We start from the raw sequence: 22847 nt of genomic DNA, 5'->3' as shown, positions 1-22847 counted from the left end.
GTGCATATGTTAGTGCATGAGTACCTACACGTACTAACAGGTACATGTCAGTGTCTAGAGTGAGATTTCCTTTGCAGGAAAAAAACATTTGACCAGCAAGGCCCTACCAGAGTCCCCGTGTCGAACAGGATTCTGGGGTCTGGGTCACAGAACGGCCAGGCAGGCGGACAGGAAGGCAGGAGAGTCAGAAATAAATAATCTGCCTCAACATAACCATTTTTTTCTTGTATCCAACATATTTGAGTGATTATTTACTTTTATTTAATCATCAATATTTGTTTAATCAATTTATGTTGCAAATATGAGTGTTAATTGTTGCTTGTCTGTATGTGTATGCGGTTGGCTGGCGACAAATTCAGTTTACTCTGCCTCTTGCCCAATGTCAGCTGTGATAGGCTCCAGCTCACCAGCAACTCTAGTGAGGATAAGCAGTACAGAAAATGGATAGATGGACGAATTTATGTTGCAGTGTTTTTATTTGTCATTCAGGCATGCACCGATACTGATACCAGTATCAGTATCCATACTGTATGTCTACACTGTACTCGTCTCAAATACGAAAAAAGGCTCCCATACTATGTCACTGATACCACTTTACCAGCCTGACATGTACCTACGGGGACGGTGGAATAGAAGTCGTCGAAACACTAAGGTAAAGGCGAATGATAACATTTAGACAGCCTCCACACGAGTTGCAGCGGCAGGCCATCAAGAGCACTGACATTCTCCCCAGTCTCCTGCTCCGCTCCACTTTTCTCAGCTCTGCCCAAGCCAGTTGTGCTCCTATTACAAAGTCAAGGTGGGGGAGGCAGGTGATACAATTACACTGAAATGCGGCATGTCGACTAAAGAGAAGTAAGCGATGGTGTGCTAAAGTATCACTTCAGTTGTCCTGCCATTTTTCATGTTTTATTTTATAACGTGTGGTATTCTCAAGAAGCAGTTTTGGATTTCCTTTTAATCACTTTATTTTGTAGTTAACACACAGAGGTAACATGCCATCAGTATTCATACTGTACTTCGACAGTACATCCACCAGAATCTACGATCTTCTTTGTCTCCTATTTCTTTTCTCATCTCTTATCTGTGTAATCCTTTCACACAGTGCGCCTCATGTTCAGACTAAGACACCACATAACTGAAATAACTGGAAGTGAAATGTGTGGCAAGGCTAAAAAACTGCAAATAGCTCACTAGTGATGTGACGTTGAAAGTTCTTAGGAATCTTGTCGAAGTGATCATTTGAAAATGTAAACATTTACAGAGATTTCTAGAAAGTGCTGCATATTGATATTTATTTGTGTCCTACATTGGTAAATAATTGTTGATAATTATTGTAAGAAATCATTTACAGGGACTATGGCTTTACATGGGTAAAAATCAATAATTATTAATTATAACAAAAAATTAAAGGTAATTTTCTCAGAAGTGTGTAGAAAACTGGTAGCCCTTCCTATTAATCAGTACTCTTGCTGTCAGATTCAAAAAGGTTGGCTGCCCCGCTCTAAAAAGTTACGTGAGGGACTCATATGACATGTGCACGAAATATTTGTTTTGTGTTTCTGAACAATATTTGATTAAAAAAATAAATAAATATTTTTTAAAAAAAAGAACAAAATTTCTTCACAACCGCTAGTCGTAATGGCATTATTGGCAAATACTCAGATTTAAGTACTTCTACTCATACTTGACCAGAAAAAGGAAGTGTTATCAGTGCATCCTTAGTATTACTATTTCTCTTAGCTCAGCAATGATGTGAAATACAAAAACATACCTCGTGCCTGCATGGTTTTCGATGAGATACCATGTGGCAGAGAAGTTCTCACTGGTGAAGTCACCACTCATCCCTGGAAATGTCACCTCGATGTCTTTCAGCGGGAACTTTCCTCTATGGAAACAGATACAAAAAACATGTGCTTCATAGTAGAATAGTAAAACGGGGAAATTTCTAAATTGTGTTCATTCATCCATTGTCAAGGTCACGCAGACGAGGGTGTGAGATGGTTACACCCTAGGCTAGGGCCTAGACTGAGCATGAGTCAAAGGGCATTTGTATAAGAAATTAATTAATCATCTTCACAGATATCCACCTCCTGTGCATGCTGAATTTTGTCAGAGAAATCTGGCTTTTAAAATGCAATGTTAAGAAAGAAAAAAATCCTGGATCTGAAATACTATCTAGTATAAAAATCTATCGCGACAAAATTTATACTTCAAAGGGTTTTTGGATGTACCTGTGGAACTTTGCAACTGTAACAAAAAATACATTAAAAAATACAAAGTTATTTTCACCGGGGGGAAGTGTGCTGCCAAAAAAGTAAAAAAGTTTAGCGTGGGAACCTAAGTGTCTGATGTCTGTTTGCCTCAAGAGGAACTAGTGCTTCATTAGCCAAGCTTGATCTCTACTAATGACCCAAAGCCTATACAAACCTATCCAAACTAGATCACCACCACCCCCTGACGCATTCACATGCATACGCACAAGGATAGGTGCACACTAAACATAAGTGAGATCAAATATGTCATTACATTCTTGATACAAATGTTTTTTGTACAGATAAATGCTTACTTTTCTTGGAAAATATTTTCATTTCAACAGACACCAAAACGCAGTGTTTGAGTGGTCATTGCTAATGAAAGAACAATCGATGGGTCTGCATTACAGACAAGTGAAACAGTACTAGAATTTTTTTTTCAACAATTTTAATCCATAACCAAACAAATATATTCTGCATGATGCTAAAACTTGGGAGATAACCTTCATCACAGATATTCATTCATAGCATTCAGTCTGATTATAGTTACAGTACATATAGACCAGTGTTTCTCAACTGTTGTCACCCTCATACACAGACACATATTTTTATAGGTGCTTGAACATGGTGTTCGTTATGGACAATCCGTGATGAGCACGGAAGTCCCCTTCCAGGTCTCACTGTCATTGGCCACGTGAGCATTGAAGTCCTCCAGCAGAACAATGGAGTCCTCAGTGGGAGCACTCTCCAGCACCCCCTCCAAGGACTCCAAAAAGGGTGGGTACTCTGAACTGTTGTTTGCTGCACAGGCACAAAAAACAGTTAGGACCCGTCCCCCCACCCTAAGGCGAAGGAAGGCTACCCTCTCGTCCACCGGGGTGAACCCCAACGTACAGGCGCCGAGCCGGGGAGCAATAAGTATAACCACACCTGCTCGGCGCCTCTCACCGTGGGCAACTCCAGAGTGGAAGAGAGTCCAACCCCTCTCGAGAGGACTGGTACCAGAGCCCAAGCTGTCCGTGGAGGAGAGTCAAACTATATCTAGTCGGAACTTCTCGACCTCACACACCAGCTCTGGGTCTTCCCTGCCAGAGAGGTGACATTCCATGTCCCGAGAGCCAGCTTCTGTAGCCGGGGATCGGATCACCAAGGTCCCTGCCTTCGACCACAACCAGCTCGCACTGCACCCGACCCCTATGGACCCTCCCACAGGTGGTGAACCCACGGGAAGGGGACCCACATTACCCTTTCGGGCTGTGCCCGGCCGGGCCCCATGGGTGCAGGCCCAGGCGCTCGCCTTCGAGCCCCACCTCCAGGCCTGGCTCCAGAGGGGGGCTCCGGTGACCCGCATCCGGGCAAGGGAAACCTGAGTCAATTTTTTGGAAATGCAGAGTGTTCCAAACCGTTAATAACTCTAAATTAATATGGGACTCAACACGTAAACCATAAGGCATTCTTTGTGCACACTTAAATATACGAAGCATTTTAATGAAAAGTGATCAGGTCAATCACCTTCTCACTGACTCAAATATTGACTTCCTCTGCCTATCTGAGACATGGCTCCATGAATCTTCGCCCTCAGCAATACTATCTGTACCTGGTTATAAAATGTTTAGAAACGACAGACAGGGTTCGAAGGGAGGAGGTGTTATGATTTATGCCAAGGACACTTTTAATTGTAATGAAATGCATGTTACAGATGAGAATGGATTTCTTGGACTAACTGTTTCTTTGTCACAGCAAATGTCTTTTATTCTTGTTGTTATTTATAGGCCTCCCTCATCAAATGCAGCTTTTTATGAAAAGCTGGAAATTTTACTGAAACAACTCAATCTTCCAAAAGAGGTGACAATAATGGGTGACCTAAATGTTAATTGGGAAGTTAACAAAGTTAGGAAAAAAATGAAAAGGGTTATGGATGATATGGATATGACTCAGGTAATTAATGGCCCTACGAGAATTACAAACTCCATCCAAACTCAGATTGATCTAGCTTTTACTAATAGGCCAGAAAGGATCTTGAAGCCATACAATATGCTCACAGGATTGTCTGATCACAATCTTATAATGGTCACAAGAAAATTAAATAAAAAGCGCTTCAAACCCTTGGCCACCACTGAATCCAATAGGATACCAAAACATGAACAACAAAATTTCCAAGATTCTATCCAATAAGTAAACTGGGATGGATTACTCGCTGGTAAAAATTTAGATGAGGATTGTTCTAAATTTGCCAACAAAATACAATAAATTATTATACAATTTACACGGATAATTAAACTAAAAGCTAGAAAGAATGGCCTTCCTTGGTTAAACACATTTATTCTGAAACTGATGAAAGAACGCGATCATTCCTTGAAGTTGTCGGTCAAATCAGGATACAATAGACACGACTTTATTTCACTGAGAAATAGGTAGTGAAAGAAATAAGAAAATCTAAAGCTGACTTTTTCATTACTGCTTTGAATAGTGCGAAGGGAAATTAAAAAATAACCTGGAATTATATTAAAAAACTATTGGGTGATACACTAAATAACAAAACAAAACTAATGCAAATTAAATTAAATGGAAACATCCTGATGGAACCTCAAGTAATGGCTGATGCTTTTAACAACTACTTCATTGAATCTGTGTCAGAAATCTCTTCTAAGTTTGCAGTAAAACAAAGGAAGGAATACCCTGCATTGTCTGCAACGCAGTTCTTTACTATTACAAATATTACTGAGACCAAAGTTATCGATTTAATTCATTCACTCAAACCATCTAAGGCAAAGGATGTTTTTGGAATGGACACGAACATGCTCAAAGATCTAGGTTCAACTCTTGCTACTCCTATTGCCTCAATCATTAATCTTTCAATTTCATCTGTTCACTTTCCAAAGGCCTGGAAATCTGCTATTGTTACCCCTGTCTTTAAATCCGGTGACTCAACTTCTCTGAATAACTACCGACCTATAAGCATTCTCCCGGCCATTTCCAAAGATGTAGAAAAATGGGTGTCAGAGCAGATTGTCCATTATTTAAACAGCAGCTCCCCCCCTCTCCACGCCATGCAGTTTGGTTTCAGATCCAAACATTTCACTGAAATGGCTACATGCCTCTTCATTGAGAAAATAAAATCTTCTCTCGACAAGGGTGGAGTTGTAGGGGCGGTGTTCTTGGACCTCAGGAAAGCTTTTGATACAGTAAATCACTCTGTTCTTCTTACCAAGCTCTCAAAATGTAACTTCTCTCGCAAAGCTATGAGCTGGATTGAATCATAGCTGCATGACCGAACACAATCTGTATCAGTTAACAACTGCAGATCAGAGTCTCTGAGGCTAACCTCTGGAGTCCCTCAGGGATCAATATTAGGCCCCCTTTTATTTAGTCTTTATATCAACGATTTGCCCACTGTTTGTTCTGAAGCAGAGTTCGTAATGTATGCAGACGGCACAGTTTTCTTTGTTCATGGTCGCTCCATGGTCAGTCTCGTTGCCGTGCCGGCTTTTACGCTCGAACAACAGTGCAAGCAGACACGTTAGCCCAAGCATCCACAATCCATTCACAAATTGTGGCGTAATTCACCCAGCGCTGCCTCCTAGTCTTAGTAAAGCTGTGCTCACCACCTGTCATCCATAGCTCCCACGCCGCTCGCAACTTCACTTTGAACGCCCTGTTTACACCAATGTCCAGCGGTTGGAGTTCCTTCGTCAAGCCTCCCAGAATGATGGCAAGCTCAGAGTAATTGCACTCAGTCAAATGGTGACTGGAGAGACGCTTCTCCCAGCTGTTCTTTGATCATTAATCCATTGCTCAAGTTGGTCTTCCAACTCGGGCCACCTCGCCTTGTTTCCGCAGAAACTCAACTTCATCTTCTTGACTCGGCAAAGCTCGTTTTCCTGCTTCCTCCACTTGCGAACCATGGATTTGTTGATCTTGAATTCTTTAGCGGCTGCTAAATGTTCCTCCGCGTAACTGATAGCTTTCAGTTTAAACTGTGCTTCGTTAGCGTGTCTCTTCGTAGGTGCCATTTTCGGGGGTCCTTAGCCAAACCGATGTTGTTTTGCACAATGCATATACCGGCGCTATATACCTACTGGGGGCGTGCCTTTAGCGTCCTCTGTCACACGCACCCTTCCTTGTCACACCCACCCTTTAACGGTCGCATGCTGTCTTCAGCCACGTCCGCTTTTCCTCTATATAAGCAGCGTGTCGGCAGGAAATGCTCCCTGTCAGTCAAGGGGAGCCTTTTTGGCCTTAATTCTAAGTGCCATGTGTGTAGAAAACCAGGCACTGCTCATCATCATACAACAGTGAAGCATGGTGGTGGCAGCATCATGCTGTGGGTGAGACTGGTTGCAATCGAAGAAAAGATGAATACAGTGCAGGGATATCCTGGACGAAAACCTCCAGAGTGCTCAGAAACTCAGACTGGGCTGAAGGGTCACCTTCAAAAAAGACAATGACCCTTAGCACACAGCTAAAATACCGAAATAGTGGCTTCAAAACAACTGTGACTGTTTTTGAATGCCAGAGCCCCGACTTAAACCCAATGAAGCATCTCTGGAAAGACCTGAAAATGGCTGCCCACCAACGTTCACCATCCAACCTGACAGAACTGGAGAGGATCAGCAGGGAGGAATGGCAGAGGATCCCCAAATCCAGGTGTAAAAAACCTGTTGCATCCTTCCCAAAAAGACTCATGGCTGTATTAGCTCAAAAGGGTGCTTCTACTAAATACTGAGCAAAGGGTCTGAATACTTATGGCTGTGTGATATTTAAGTTTTTATTTTTTAATAAATCTGCAAAAATTCAACAATTAGTTTTTTTTCTGTCAATATGGGGTGCTGTGTGTACATTAATGAGGAAAAAATGAATTTAAATGATTTTAACAAATGGGTGCAATATATCAAAGAGTGAAAGATTTAAGGTGGTCTGAATACTTTCCGTACCCTATGTATATATATATATATATATGTGTGTGTGTGTTTCTTATTCCCAAATTCCAGTCAAAAGAGCCTTCTTTTTGATTTACAGATTTTCACAGAATTATTCTGTTTTCACTCCATGTGCAGTGGTCAGCAGAAGCTCCCATGTTGGCAACATACTTCAAAAGCTGTATATGTGGATAGCTCGTTTCTCTCATGATGTAAACCAAGACTGAACGAGTATGTGTGGTGTGCTTACGACAATGGAATTATGCTATGTGTGCATTGGTGTGTTCATGGTCCATACTTGTCTATTTCGATACCCAGTGGATTGTTGGGTCGGAGGGAGAGAGGTGAGATGCCTTTGTTGCGGTCAGTCCTCATGTCGTAGTAGTTTAGTTCCTCTACCCATACAGCCGACTGGTCCAAAATACCTGGAAGAGGACAAGTCAGTCATCTCAACAACACCAACACAAAATTGTAACCATAGAAATGAGTTGCCCTGGTTATTAATGACTTTTCTTGCAATAAAATTGGCCAGCATGGCAGAGTACCTTTTCAAACAATCAAAGTACAATTGATATAATAGAAAATATATACAATGAATGATTTCGAAAGTGCGTTAAATTCAATTGATGAACAATAAATCGTTCTTTTTTTCTTACCAAATCTGTGAAATTGATAGTGAGTAGCCCTTACTAAAAGTACGTAATATATTTCCGCAGAGAATAGAACATTGGTCAAGGAAAATCCTGATTTTTTTTCCACTTTAGTTAACATTGTGACACGGCAGCAACTACAGCTCAAACTGATCGGTATCTTCAAACTTACACAAAATAATTGTTGATCACATTTATATTTTACAGCTTTTTATGCATTGAAACTGGTCTGTATTGTGGTTACTAAAGTACAGTAATTTCTCGTGTATAATGCGCACCCATGTATATTACGCACCCCCAAAGTTTATCTCAAAATTATGGAAAACCCTTCAACCAAAATTATGGAAAACCCTTCAACCAATTCTTTAAAGAAAACATGAAGGGCCAGGTGAAACATTTTATTTTATTTTCATTGGATTCAAATTAAACTGTCAAGCATTTCAGAATAGCATTATCCTGGAACAAAACATAACCATAAAGAAATGAACGATGGTTCCTGTTCAATCATCAGTCGTATCTATATAAAAAAAAAAATATATATATATATATATATATATATATATATATTTCACAAATTCTGCCAGGGTATGTAAACCTATGAGCACAATTGTACATATATGCAGTCATATGTACCCCTGTCATATTAGAATTAAAGTGTAGGCTACATCTTTTTCATAACCTCGAGGTGGCGGTGGCATACTGTAATGAAAGTGTACAGCTTTTTCATAACCTCTAGATGGTGGCATACATTTATTAGTTATTTTTTTTCCTTTTCCCTTATACCTATGTATCATGCGCACTATTGACTTGACAATTTTTTGTGGGGAAAATTTGTATTTTACGCGAGAAATTACAGTAGTAATCTTAGCTGATGCTTTGCTGAGTTTTTGTCTTACCAATCCTTTCCGGTCTAAGCAATTTGAATGAAACTGTGGAGGTCCCAAGACCTCCAGACTTAGTTGTGACATTGATCTCTCCCTTGTCATCTTTTGCTGGGCCCACCCGACACACTATTTTGCTGGCTGACATCCACTCTGCTGTTAGCAGGCAGTTATGACCACAGATTGAAAGACCTAAATGAACACAGAGAGAGTAATGGTGAAAGGGTTGAAATACCGATACACAGTGAAAATACAAAAAAATACATTTGTAGTGTAGTGAGGATACTTCTCTCTAACATGACATACTTGCACAAACGTGTTGCAGCCATAAAATTATAAGTTAATGATTATTTGCTAAAAACAATCAAGTTTATCAGTTTGAACAATAAATATCTTGTCTTTGTAGTGTATTCAATTAAATATAGGTCGAACATTATTTGAAAATCATTTTATTCTGTTTTTATTTATGTTTCACACAACGTCCCAACTTCATTGGAATTGGGGTTATAATATAAACTGAATACTTCATTCTCAAAAATTTCATTAATGAGTTGGTCATCATAACCATATGGTGTGTTGATTAGTGGTGAAGAATGGTGTCTGTGTACTAAAATTTAGGAGCACTAGAAACATTGGATATGGTGTGATTTTCGTTTTGTTTTGTTTGTGTATATTATTGAAGAAATCTGTACCATTCAGTACAGTAATTCAAAATTACATGAATGTATGCAACACATAAACCTTAAACTAAGGTACTTGTATATAGGGACATATATACAGGACAAAATTTGCTTCTTTTTTTTTTATAACCAAAACAAACCGAATAAACATTATGCTAAGATAAAGTATATGGTTTGTCATGTAGTCGGAAATATATTACCAATGAGATCAGCTGAGCCCGTGCCCAAGTTTTCACCACGAATAGTAACTTTGGTCCAGGCCACACCCTCTTTGGGTGAGATGCCTGTGACAAGCGGGGGTGGACGGGCACGAGACATGGTGGTCTTGGGCAAGAACACTTGGCTGATCAACACCTGGAAAAAGACAAAAACAATGGCACATAGAAGTAACCATAAGATTCATATGCAGTAAATGAAAATATTTTTAAAGAAAGAGAATTACCTGTGTGTGAAACTGCACTAGGTATTGAATAATTATTTTTATTTCAGGCTTGAAAATATATTTAATCATTTTAAATAATTGTTGAAAATTTTTTGGTTGGCTATTTTATAACCAGGGGGTAAAAAAAAAAAGTTCATTGATCAATGAGTAAGTTACAACTTACGATATTTTTTAAAACAAAATACGACATGTTGTGCACTGCAGCTTCGAGGGAGCACTCCAAATTCTCGCTGCACCTCCAGTGCAATGACAATAAAGGCTATTATATTCGAGTTTATTCTAAAAAATAAAAATAATTCCTGAAACTCAATTAATCCCAAAGCCGTAGGCTATCACTGAAAATAATAATAATAATGATTTCAACAGTCAATGCTGGTTCATTGATAACACAATCAACAGCTCACACTGTATCGACACTTTCCAAAAAAAATTATTATCAGGGAATAATAAAAAAAAATACAAAATTTATTATCAGGGAAAACCATAATTCCATTCAAATAATTCAACTTTCATAGATAATAGATTCAGGGCCCACAATTGAAACAATTTCAAGTTTTTATTTGTTTATTTTTTACATAATTTGGGCTTCCAGCTCATAAAACCCACGAAATCAGGAATTCAAAAAATTTGAATACTGTGAAGAAATCAGCCCAAATTTTGAAGGCCATAAATGTTTTAAACAGCGTGTGATACATGAATCACCTCCTAAACTCAAAGCACCTGCACAGGTTTCCCCAGGTGTCATTAAATTGCTTCAGTTTAGTTCAATTGTCTCAGTTGGGTTCAATATGGGGAAGAATGCAGACTTGACAACTGGCCAGAAGACCATCATTGATACCGTGCAAGTCCTCGAGGGTGGGTAGGGGGGTACCTACAATCCTTTCAGCAGTTTTGATTGTCCGTTGCAGTCGGAGTTTGTCCTTTTTTGTAGCAGCACCAAACCAGACTGTGATGGAAGAACACAACACTGATTCGTAGAACTGTCTCAGCAGCTCTGGTGGCAGACCGTGCTTTCTCAGAAGCCGCAGGAAGTACATCCTCTGCTGGGCCTTTTTGAGGATGGAGTTGATGTTGGTCGCCCACTTCAGGTCCTGAGAGACTGTAATTCCCAGGAACTTGAAGATCTCGACTGTTGACACAAGGCAGCTGGACAACGTGAGGGGCAGCTGGAGCGAAGGATGCCTCCTGAAGTCCACGATCATCTCTACAGTCTTGAGCGTATTCAGCTCCAGGTTGTGTTGGCCGCACCACAGCTCCAGCCGCTCCGCTTCCTGTCGATAACCAAACTCGTCACCGTCCTTGATGAGGCCGATGACAGTGGTGTCATCTGCAAACTTCAGGAGTTTGACAGTCGGGTTCGCTGAGGTGTTGTCGTTCGTGTAGAGAGAGAAGAGCAGCGGCGAGAGGACACAACCTTGGGGCGCCCCAGTGCTGATGCTGCGTGTGGATGAGGTGGCCTCCCCCAGCCTAAACTGCTGTGTCCTGCCCGTCAGGAAGCTGTAAATCCACTGGCAGATGGCAGGTGAGACGCTGAGCTGGAGAAGCTTGGAGGAAAGGAGTTCAGGGATGATGGCGTTGAATGCTGAGCTGAAGTCCACGAACAGGATCCTTGCGTAGGTCCCTCCCCTGTCGAGGTGTTCGAGGATGAAGTGCAGTCCCATGTTGACTGCATCATCCACAGAACTGTTTGCTCGGTAGGCAAACTGCTGGGGGTCCAGCAGGGGGCCTGTGATGCTCTTGAGGTGGTCCACCACGACACCTTCAAATGACTTCATGACCACAGATGTCAAGGCAACAGGCCTGTAGTCATTTAGACCCAAGATTGCAAGTTTCTTGGGGACTGGAATGATGGTGGAGCGTTTGAAACAAGATGGTACTTCACACAGTTCCAGCGATCTATTGAAGATCTGAGTGAAGACTGGAGCGAGCTGGTCTGCGCAGACTTTGAGGCAGGGTGAGGACACATCCGGGCCTGCCGCTTTGTTAATCTTTTGTTGTTTGAAGATGCGTCTCACATCCTGTTCGCGGATGGTTAACGCAGAAGTCGGTGGTGTGATTGTGGTCGGTGGTGCGGCTGGGTGGGTGTGGGGTGTGGAAGTGTTCTTTTCAAATCTGCAGTAGAAGGTATTCAAGTCGTTGGCTAGTGTGCTATTGTTCTCACCTTGGGGGAATAGTCGCTTGTAAGTTGTCAGCGATTGGAATGCATGCCAGACTGATTTATAGTCGTTAGCGCTAAACTGTTTTTCCAACTTTGCTGCACAGTTCCTCTTTGCAATGTTAATTTCTTTAGTCAGCAGGTTTCTAGCTCGATTGTACAGGGTCCTGTCCCTGCTCTGATATGCGTCCTCCTTAGCTTGGGGAAGCTGCTTAAGTTTGGCAGTGAACCACGGCTTGTTGTTGTTGAATGTACGAAATGACTTTGTTGGTACACACACATCTTTACAGAAACTGATATAGGATGTGACAGTGTAAGTATATTCATCCAGGCTGCCAGCTGAATTTTCAAAGACACTCCAGTCTGTGGAGTCTAAACAGCTTTGAAGTTCCATCTTTGCTTCATTGGTCCACTTTTTCACTGTTTTCACTGTAGGTTTCGCGCATTTAAGTTCTTGCCTGTACGTCGGTATTAAATTAATTAAGCAGTGATCAGACGAGCCCAGTGGTGCACGAAGTTTGGCACGGTATGCGTGTTTTAGCGTAGTATAGCAGTGGTCCAAAATTTTATTTTCCCTGGTAGGACAGTCGATGTGCTGCTTGTATTTAGGGAGTTCGTGGTTGAGTTTTGCCTTGTTAAAGTACCCGAGAATAATGAGGGGTGAGTCCAGGTGATTTTATTTCAATTTCGTTGACTTGTTCGGCGAGCATGAGCAGTGCGGCGTTCGTGTTACCTTGAGGCGGAATATAGACACCAGTGAGAATGAATGATCCGAACTAACGCGGCGAGTAGAATGGTTTACAGTTCAAAAACAGCGACTCCAAATGCGGCCTGCAGTGTGTGCTGAGCTCCGTGACGTCCGTACACCATTTTTCGTTGATATAGAAGCATATCCCGCCGCCTTTTGTTTTCCCCGATGATTTCATGTCGCGGTCTGCTCGGTGAAGATGGAAGCCGGGAAGCATGACGCCGCCATCGGGTACAGCGTCACAAAGGCAAGTCTCCGTAAAGCACATGGCAAAGCACACAATCTAGCAGAGATCCAGAAAGAGTGGAATGAGGTTGGAGTCACAGCTTCAAAAACCACCACATTCCGATGCATCCAGGAGATGGGCTACAACTGTCGGGTTCCCCGGGTCAAGCCGCTTCTGAGCCTGAGCCAAGGCAGGAAGCGTCTCAACTGGGCCAATGGTCCAAGGTCCTCTTTTCTGTTGAAAGTATGCCTTTCATTTGGGAATCAATGTCCACGGGTTTGGAGGAAGACGGGTGAAGAACAGAACCCAAGCTGCTTGAGTTCCAGTGTGAAATATCCACAGTCAGTCATGATTTGGGGTGCAATGTCCGGTGCAGGTGCAGTGTTGGTAAACTCTGCTTTCTTAAATCCAAGGTCACCGCAACAGTCTACCAGAATGTTTTAGAAGCCTGAATGATTCCTTCTGCTGAAGATCTGTATGGCGATGCAGATTTAAACTTCCAGCAGGACCTGGCCCCGGCCAATACCGCCAGAAGCACCAAAACCTGGTTTGATGCCCATGCCATCGCAATGCTTGACTGCCCAACCAACTCGCCGGATCTAAACCCCATTGAGAATCTATGGGCTATTATCAAGAAGAAAAAGAGGGGCACCAAACCCAAAAACAAAGAAGAACTGACAGCAAGCACCAAGGAAATCTGGGCTTCCATAACTCACAGGCAATGCCAGAGGCTGCCTCAATGCCACGGCGCATCGATTAAAGAAAAGGGATTCCTAACCAAGTATTCAAGCTTAACATATCGTTTTGAAAGTACCATACTTTGTTTGATTTAATGTGACCCTAATTTCTCTTTTTTTTCAACAAAAACTGAGAATTAAATGGTGATTTCTTCACAGTATGAACATTTTTTCAATTCCTGATTTCGTGGGTTGTATGAGCTGAAAGCCCAAATTATGTAAAAATAAACAAATCCTTGAAATTGTTTAAATTGTGGGCCCTGATTCTGTAATCTAGGAAAGTTTAACTTTTTGAATGGAATTATGAAAACAAATAAACGTTTCCATGATATTGTAATTTTTTGTAAAGGGTCTGTATATAGTGGATACAAAACTATGCATACCCCTGTTCAAATACAAGGTTTTTGTGCTATAAATAATTAGACCATTTGAAATATTTTTCCACAATTACATGTGGCCTAGAACCTGTGTATGTGTGTATATATATATATATATATATATATATATATATATATATATATATATATATATATACACATACACATACACATACACACACACACAAATATACATACATTTATATATTATACACTTATACAGTTGGTGCGGAAAGCATTTAGACCCCCTTAAAAATTTCACTGTTTGTTATATTGCAGCCATTTGTTAAAATCATTTAAGTTAATTTTTTCCTCATTAATGTAGACACAGCACCCCATATTGACAGAAAAAAATGGAATTGTTGAAAATTTTGCAGATTTATTAAAAAAGAAAAACTGAAATATCACAGCCTTAATTATTCAGACCATTTGCTGTGACACAGATATTTAACTCTCTTCTGATCATCCTTGAGATGGTACTACACATTCGTTGGAGTCCAGCTGCGTTTGATTATACTGATTGGACTTGATTAGGAAAGCCACACACCTGTCTATATAAGACCTTACAGCTCACAGTGCATGTCAGCGCAAATGAGAATCATGAGGTCAAAGGAACTGCCTGAAGAGCTCAGAGACAGAATTGTGGCAAGGCACAGATCTGGCCAAGGTTACAAAACTGTCAGGCCAAACAGGGGAGAAGGGCCTTGGTGAAAGAGGTAAAGGAGAACCCAAAGATCACCATGACTATATTTATATACACACACCATTTCCACCGCGCTGATATATATATATATATATATATACATATATATATATAGAGATATATATATATATCTATATATATATTGATTAGGAAAGCCACACACCTGATTAGGAAAGCCACACACACCATTTTATACATATATATATATATATATATATATATATATATATATATAAAATGGAGGACTATGTCCTAGACGCCGTCGACAACATCTATGTAGCCCAAATAACAATGGATGGAAATACAAGCACTGAAGTTGAACGCCGCATACAGCTTGTCTGACAGGCTTATGGAAGGCTTAGTGTTATATTCAAGAACAATCTTCCCATTTGCTTGAAAAGAAAAGTTTTCAATCACTGTATTTTACCAGTCCTCACTCACGGTAGTGAAACTTGCACTACGAATGCCAAAGTTATACAATGACTATGTGTAACCAAAAGGAACATGGAACGCCAAATGTTGAAAATAAGCATTTGCGACAAGAAAAGATGCAGTCGGATAAGACAGCAGACGTGGGTTACTACCGACGTCATTCAAAAAATTAAAAGCCTTAAATGGAAATGGGTGGCTGACAAAAGGTGGACCACAGGGGTGGGCCTACTGGATTGACCTCCTGGAGAGCATTGATGGTGGGATGGTGACTCACCCATCTTCCGTGGGTGCTGGGGCAGTACCAGCTGGCGTCCGCCTAAGTTATATAATATATAATTTAGTCAATTACCCCCCACCCTTACATGAGTGAATGCAAATGTTAGAGGTTTTGGAAAATGCTTATCAGACTCAAATTAGACAAAGTACCATAATGTCTCGTGTATAATGCGCACCCATGTATAATACGCAACCCCCAAAGTTGATCTCAAAATTCTGGAAACCCCTTCTACCTATGTATAATGCATTTTTACAATGCATGATTTTGCTTCTACCCATTTGATCAAAACATTATTATCTCTATTTTGTTAGTTTTGTCAAATAATTATTCTGAAGTTAAGCACTTTATTTTTACTTTATTTGTATTTACTTGCTCTTATTTTGAAATTCACAGCCCTACTTTTATTTAGTAAATGAGAAAACACAGTTGTGCTATGTTTCATGACCCAGAGATAATTTGTAAGATGGGTACAATTCTTTAAAGAAAACATGAGGGGCCAGGCAAAACACATTAAATTTTATTTTAATGAGATACAAATTAAACTGTCAACCATTTCAGAAAACCATTATCCTGAAACAAAACATAACCAAAAAGAAATTAATGATGGTTGCTGTTCAATCATCAGTCATATTAAAAAAATATATATATATATTCACAAATTCTGCCAGGGTATATAAACTTATGACCATAACTGTACATAGATGCAGTCATACGTACCCCTGTCATATTGGAATGAAAGTGTAGGCTCCACCTTTTAATCTTTCGGTGGCGGTAGTATATTAGAATGAAAGTGCACACCTTTCTCATAACCTCCAGGTGGCGGTGGCAGATTGGAATGAAAGTGTACATCTTTTTCATAACCTCGAGATGGTCGCATTCATTTATAAAATGGGGGAAAAAAATCATTTTCCCCTATACCTATGTAAAAATCGCAACTATTACACGAGAAAGTAAGGTAACTGAAATGAGATGGGAAACTAAAGTTACTGCTGAGTAAAGCTAGTTTTGCTGTGAAACCAAAATAATTTTTATTTTTACTGGAAATAAGATATTGGTTCTCCTAAAGAAAAAAGACAACAAACAGCATAAGCCAAAACTGGCAGTTAAAAAAAAAAAAAAAAAAAAATGCATTTATTTTTTTCACGTTTGTTATGTTGACAGCGCCGGCTCGGGAGCGGAGAGGTAGGTAGTGACGGAGATAAGCTCGAGAAATTCGAATGACCTGATTTCAGGCCTCTCGGCAGAAAATGTCTCGAACTCAGGAAAGCGTGGACGATTTTAATACATATTTCACATTTAGTGAGGCACCATAGAACCAGTATTACATCCCAAATCCTAGAAAAAGTTGGTTTGGCAAAATACGGCATCTTTAAGACAATTGGGTTAAGGTCACTTGGCTGTTTGGGCTTTCGGTTTGACTTTTTCAACATCAACTACACAGAATAGGGCTGGGCAATATGACCTAAAATCAATTGCGAACGGTGCATTTGAGAAGTGGGCCTTTGCTCAGTAGCCAAATTCCGCCCCACCACCAGTCACCCCCCACACTGATGGATGTACATCAGAACACCGCACCCCCTCCCAGACTCCTCCACCCCATTGATGAATTGAGAAAGTTCGCTCAGAACCAAAGACATTTCGTTTCCTCCTCGTTGCAAATCAGTTGCTAAAGGCGAACGGCTTGACCAAAAAACTGTTACTGTACCAAAAATAGCATGTTTCAGAGACTTGTGTATGTGTTCCTGGGTTAACACTGCCGACACGCCGCTCTCTTTCTCTGTGCTGCGAGTCTATCTACAATAGACAATAGATATAGCCATCATGACATGGCCACCACATCAATGCCCCACATTCAACATGGTCGCAAAGTAGGCACGGGAGGCATGTCTTTTGAAATTGCATCTATTTTCTGTGTCCCGGAAATATGACAGTCACATTTTCTCCCTGCATTGCGTCACACCGCTAGTAAACAGCAGCGGCCAATTCTGGAACTAACAGACTTTGTCAACAGCAGTTTAAGTGATGAATGCAAACAATTTTTAGACACATTGTTCAGTCCAGACTGTCCGTCTGATCCCATATCAGTTATATCGAGGTCAGTTTTATCGAGGGTCCTCCGGTTTTATTTTTCATGAATATCATAATTGCAGTTTCATGTTGCATTGTCGGGTCTACATACAGATTAATCCAAAGAGCTTTTACCGCATACCAAAGAAACCCTTCACCAAGTTTTACAAATTCGCTCAGTTATTTCTAGGAGTCAGTCACCAGCATTGGAAGCTGCGGTCTATGGCGCATGGATGGGGCGAAGGCGACGCCACAGAGGGAAGCGAGCCGGAGTGCAGGTCAAACTCTGGAAGAGACGATGCCGAATGCTGCTCCCACAGATTTGCACCTTGCAAATCTACGGTCTCTACCCAACAAAATGGACGAGCTTCATCTTCTCACAAAGACCAATAAAGACTGCACATTCCGCCGTCCAGTGCTTCACGGAGACATGGCTATGTGAACACATCCCTGATGACGCAGTAATGTTTCCGAGCTTCCAACTACACCGAGCGGAGCTATCGGGGGAAACAAAACGTGGTGGAATATCCTTCTATAGCAATGAAAAATGGTGTACCGACGTCACGGAGCTCAACACACACTGCAGCCCGGACTTAGAGTCGCTGTTTTTGAACTCTAAGTCATTCTACTTGCTGCGTGAGTTCGCTTCATTCATCCTCGTTCACACCCCCCCCCCCCCCCCCCCCCCAGGCTAACAAGAACGCCGCCCTCTAAGGCTCACGGAACAAGTAAGTGAAAAAAAGCGTCCAGATTCAGCCCTCATTGTTCTTAGGGACTTCAACCAAGCAAAACTCAACCAGAAACTCCCTAAATACAAGCAGCACATTGATTGTCCCACCAGGGAAAACAACATTCTCGACCACTGCTACATCACGCTAATTGACGCATTCCGTGCTATCCCCCATGCAGCTCTGGGCTCTACTGATCACTGCATAATTCACTTAATAGCAGCATACGGGCACAAACTTAATTGTGCGAAGCCTGTGGTGAAAACAGTGAATAAGTGGACCAATGAAGCAAAGCTAGAACTTAAAGACTGTTTAGACTCCACAGATTGGAGTGTCTTTGAAACTTCAACTGACAGCCTGGATGAAAATACGAAAAGTGTCACATCCTATATTAGTTTCTATGAAGATGTGTGCGTACCAACAGACATTTGGCAAGTTCAATAACACAAGCCGTGGTTCACTGCCAAACTTCAGCAACTTCACCAGACTAAAGAGGACACCTATCGAAATGGGGACAGAGCCCTATACAATTGCACAAGAAACCACCTGACAAAAGAAATTAACATTGCAAAGACAAAATTATGCAGAAAAGCTGGAAAAACAGTTCAAGCAAACAGGTCTGTAGATGACGCAGTCAACATGGGACTGCACTTTATCCTAGAACACCTCGACGGCGGGGGGAACTACACGAGGATCCTGATCGTGGACTTCAGCTCTGCGTTCAACACCATCATCCCCGAACTCCTCTCATCCAAGCTTCTCCAGCTCTACGTCTCGCCTGGCATGTGCCGATGGATTTACAGCTTCCTGACGCACAGGACACAGCAGATGAGGCAGGGGGACACCACCTCATCACACGCACCACCAGCACCGAGGCGCCCCAAGCATGTGTTCTTTCCCTGCTGCTATTCTCTCGCTACACGAACGACTGCTACTCAACGCACACAGCTGTCAACCTCCTGAGGTTTGCAGACAATACCACAGTCATCAGCCTCAGAAAAGATGGTGACAAGTCTGCATATCGTCAGGAAGTAGAGCGGCTGCAGCTTTGGTGCGGCCGACACAACCTGGAGCTGAACACGCTCAAGACGGTAGAGATGATTGTGGACTTCAGGAAGCATCCTTCGCCACAACTACCCCTCACACTGTCCAACTGCCCTGTGTCAACCGTCAAGACCAAGTTCCTGGGAATTACAGTCTCTCAGGACCTGAAGTGGGAGACCAACATATTAACTCCTACCTCAAATAGCCCAGCAGAAGATCTACTTCCTGCGGCTTCTGAGGAAACACGGCCTACCACAGGAGCTGTTGAGACTGTTCTACACAGCAGTCATCAAATCAGTCCTGTGTTCATCCATCACAGTCTGGTTTGGTGCTGCCAGAAAAAAGGAAAAACTCCGACTGCAATGGACAATCAGGAGTGCAGAAAAAAAATAGCCGCTACCTTCTACCCACCCTTGAGGACTTGCATGCTGTCAGAAATAAGACAAGCATAAACAAATCCTCTTGGACCCTTCACATCCTGGTCACTACCACTTCCAGCTCCTTCCCTCGGGTAGACTCTAGGGTTTCTCATCTAAACATATTGGAGATGAAAAGTTATTAAGATTTTTGTTTGTCTAAGGCTGTTTCATGGCGACATGCTGTTTACGGTACTGTTCCTCAAGAAAATGCTGCTTTGAGCGCATAAACATGCTCAATAACACCTGATACTTTGCACACAAGCCTGTCAAAAAAATTAATATTTTACATGTTTATTGTTCAAAATGCTTCAGTCACACCCTCTACACATTTTCAACTAAGCAGCACCAGCTGTATGTTACACATAGGTCTACCAAAATTGGAAGGCATATGTAACAGCCCAAGATCTACAAAAAAAGTATTTTGGAGCCAAACCCTAAATCCAACAAAAGTCCACCATGTTTAATTTACTTTTAAAATATGACCTATTTTTCCCCTTTTATAGCCATCATTTTTTAACAAACCCCTCCTAAAGATTTTATCCCAGGGACTTCAAACTTTAGGTGTCATCTTAATATTTTGAAGATGGACAGTTATTAAAGACTTTTCATATCGTCTAAAGCTGTTGCAGTGGTGACATGCTGTTCGCTGCGCTGTTTTGTTGTGCTGCACGTAATTGTGAAGTAGAATGAAAATGACACACGGTTTTCCACTTTTATGAATCTGAAAAGTGTGGTATGCATTTCTATTCAATGTATTAGCAATGTGCCAATACCCCAGCGTGGCCAGGGGTGGGAGAGCCCTTAATAGCTGCTTGCAGCTCTAGTTTCTCTTAAAGCTCCCTCGGAATTTTGGTTATTTTGTCACTAGTGTCCTACGCTTGTCAGACCGAATAGGGGCACCATTGATCAGATATAAAGAAGATCAGAGGTTAAAAGTCCTTAAAAAAGAATGACATTTATAGTTGGAATGGCGAGGGGTACAAAAAAAAATCTATTTATCTAGTGAAAAAGTGATTCTTAATTCATTCTAGAAGTCCACGTGCACAAACACACACAAGGCAGAGAGTGACAGCTCAGCTCGATAGCATGCGAGGGGCCTGAATCCTGACCTGGTATTGTGTAGTCTGTGTGTTAGGCAGTATGGGGATGAGTCTGCAGAGGGGTCTAAGCAGTGTGTGTGTGTACAGTATGTGCGTGCGTGCATGTGTGTGTGTTTGTGTGTGCATGCGTGCGTATGTGCATGCTTGTATGCATCTGTGAGTGTGTGTGTCTGATCATGTGCACCCTAGTGTTATGAAGAGGGGTCTGGGCAGTGTTCCACTGTTCATGCACACCCACTGGAGTAAAGTAAACACAGCGGCCCTTTTCTCATCCCACCCGTCAGCAGGCTTTTCCTCGGCCTACGCCAGAGACCACACACCCAGACCCCACACACACACACACACACACACACACACACACACACACACACACACACACGCACACATACGAATGCCCACGCATACGCAGCCTGCACGATATTTTGTTTGAGAGTCATCATCGTGATGTACGTGTGCACACGAGTCACATCGCAGGGTCTGGTGCAATGTTGGTGAAATGTAATATGCAGTTAATTAATTGTAATATTAAATGTGACCAGCAGAGGGAGCTGTTTGGACATGCTCAAAAGATTAAAAGAATGTGGTCGACTTGCTACATTTTCTATTTAGCCCTTCAGAATGAAACTGGGAAGGCACGCGTCAGCTGCGTGTGTGCGCATGGTGTGTTCAGGGACACTGCGTAAATGGGAGTGAATGTCTTCTTTTGTAATACAGTATACATTGTAAAAATGGATTACGAGGAAAATGATTTGTATCAGAATGCTTTAGTTAAAACATTGTACGATCACACTGTGATAATATGGAATGTATTTTGTTTTGTAATATAATAATACATCATTTTGTTAATATGGTCAGCCAGAGCTGCGGGGAATGCAGTTATCCATGTCCTTTCACCATCGTGTGTGGGGTGTTTTTATTTGCATATTATGGACAAAAGTCCTGTTTTTCCTCAAAATACCATTCAAGCAACAAGCTTGAGATTGTAGGGTGAATGCTACAGCTGGCTGCTTGTGTGGACTGAATGGGTGGCAAAAATGGGGAAATGAGATGCCAGTATTTTCAGGGTAATAGCCCTTCGGCAAAATATTAAATAGAAAAAACAACAACTATGAAATAGGACCAGTGAACTTAGTTTCAAATTTGGAACTATGAACTGAAATAGTTCATTTTTGGAAGGATGAACTGAACTTTGAACTAGTTCACGTAGAAAATGAACTTTCCCAACACTGATCTTGTATTACCGGTATTTCACATCGCAATATATACTGCAGGTTTAAAAACAAAATTGCAATGTCATTTCTTCTCAAAATCTTGCACCCCTAACGCACACTCACACACATACACGTACCCCCACCGCCACCCCCACCATCACTCTTTGGAATACCCGCCTTCCTCTCCTCTCTCCTGGCACCCTCACCCATCATTGCTCATGGCTGGCGCAGGGTTCACACTGCCCGTTTGCCACCTCGCCAATATTTAAACAGGATGTGGCGAAGCCAATATTGCTCACGTTCGCCATGCTGGTAAATCAATATTTCTTGATTCAAAACTCAAAAGCCCTTCCTGATAAAAAGTTAAAGTTAGCACGCTCATTATGCCAGGTGTAATAAGTGTTAATGGTTAATAATGAGACTAAGCTAGAACATTTTGGCCTTAATTCTAAGCGTTATGTGTGGCGAAAACCAGGCAGTGCTCATAACCTGTCCAATACAGTCCCAACAGTGAAGCATGGTGGTGCCAGCGTCATGCTGTGGGGGTGTTATTTAGCTGCAGGGACAGGACGACTGGTTGCAATCAAAGGAAAGATGAATGCGGACAAGTATAAGGATATCCTGGACGAAAACCTTCTCCAGACTGCCCAGGACCTCAGACTGGGCTGAAGGTTCACCTTCCAACAAGACAATGACCAGAAGCACACAGCTAAAATAACAAAAGAGTGGCTTCATAACAACTCCGTGACTTGAATGGCCCAGCCAGAGCCCTGACTTAAACCCAATTGAGCATCTC

The 22847-nt window shown here is 41.6% G+C and overlaps 1 protein-coding gene across 5 annotated transcripts in view; it reads right to left on the bottom strand.

Moving 5' to 3' along the window:
* exoc2 (exocyst complex component 2) overlaps positions 1 to 22847 on the bottom strand; it is a 126854-nt gene that overhangs the window by 85319 nt on the left and 18688 nt on the right. For all 5 annotated transcript variants that reach the window (XM_061682859.1, XM_061682861.1, XM_061682862.1 and 2 more), the window contains exons 2-5: positions 9586 to 9739; positions 8721 to 8897; positions 7473 to 7599; positions 1775 to 1888 (exon numbers count right to left, since the gene is read on the bottom strand). In XM_061682859.1, coding sequence (XP_061538843.1) covers positions 1775 to 1888; positions 7473 to 7599; positions 8721 to 8897; positions 9586 to 9703 — 536 coding nt within the window. In that variant the 5' untranslated portion in view covers positions 9704 to 9739. The remainder of the gene's footprint in view (positions 1 to 1774; positions 1889 to 7472; positions 7600 to 8720; positions 8898 to 9585; positions 9740 to 22847) is intronic.

The sequence above is a fragment of the Phycodurus eques genome, chromosome 8, assembly GCF_024500275.1.
Source record: "Phycodurus eques isolate BA_2022a chromosome 8, UOR_Pequ_1.1, whole genome shotgun sequence".
NCBI classification, from domain to species: Eukaryota; Metazoa; Chordata; class Actinopteri; order Syngnathiformes; family Syngnathidae; genus Phycodurus; species Phycodurus eques.
The sequence above is the reverse complement of the archived record's forward strand: the minus strand, read 5'-3'. Positions and strand labels throughout refer to the sequence as shown.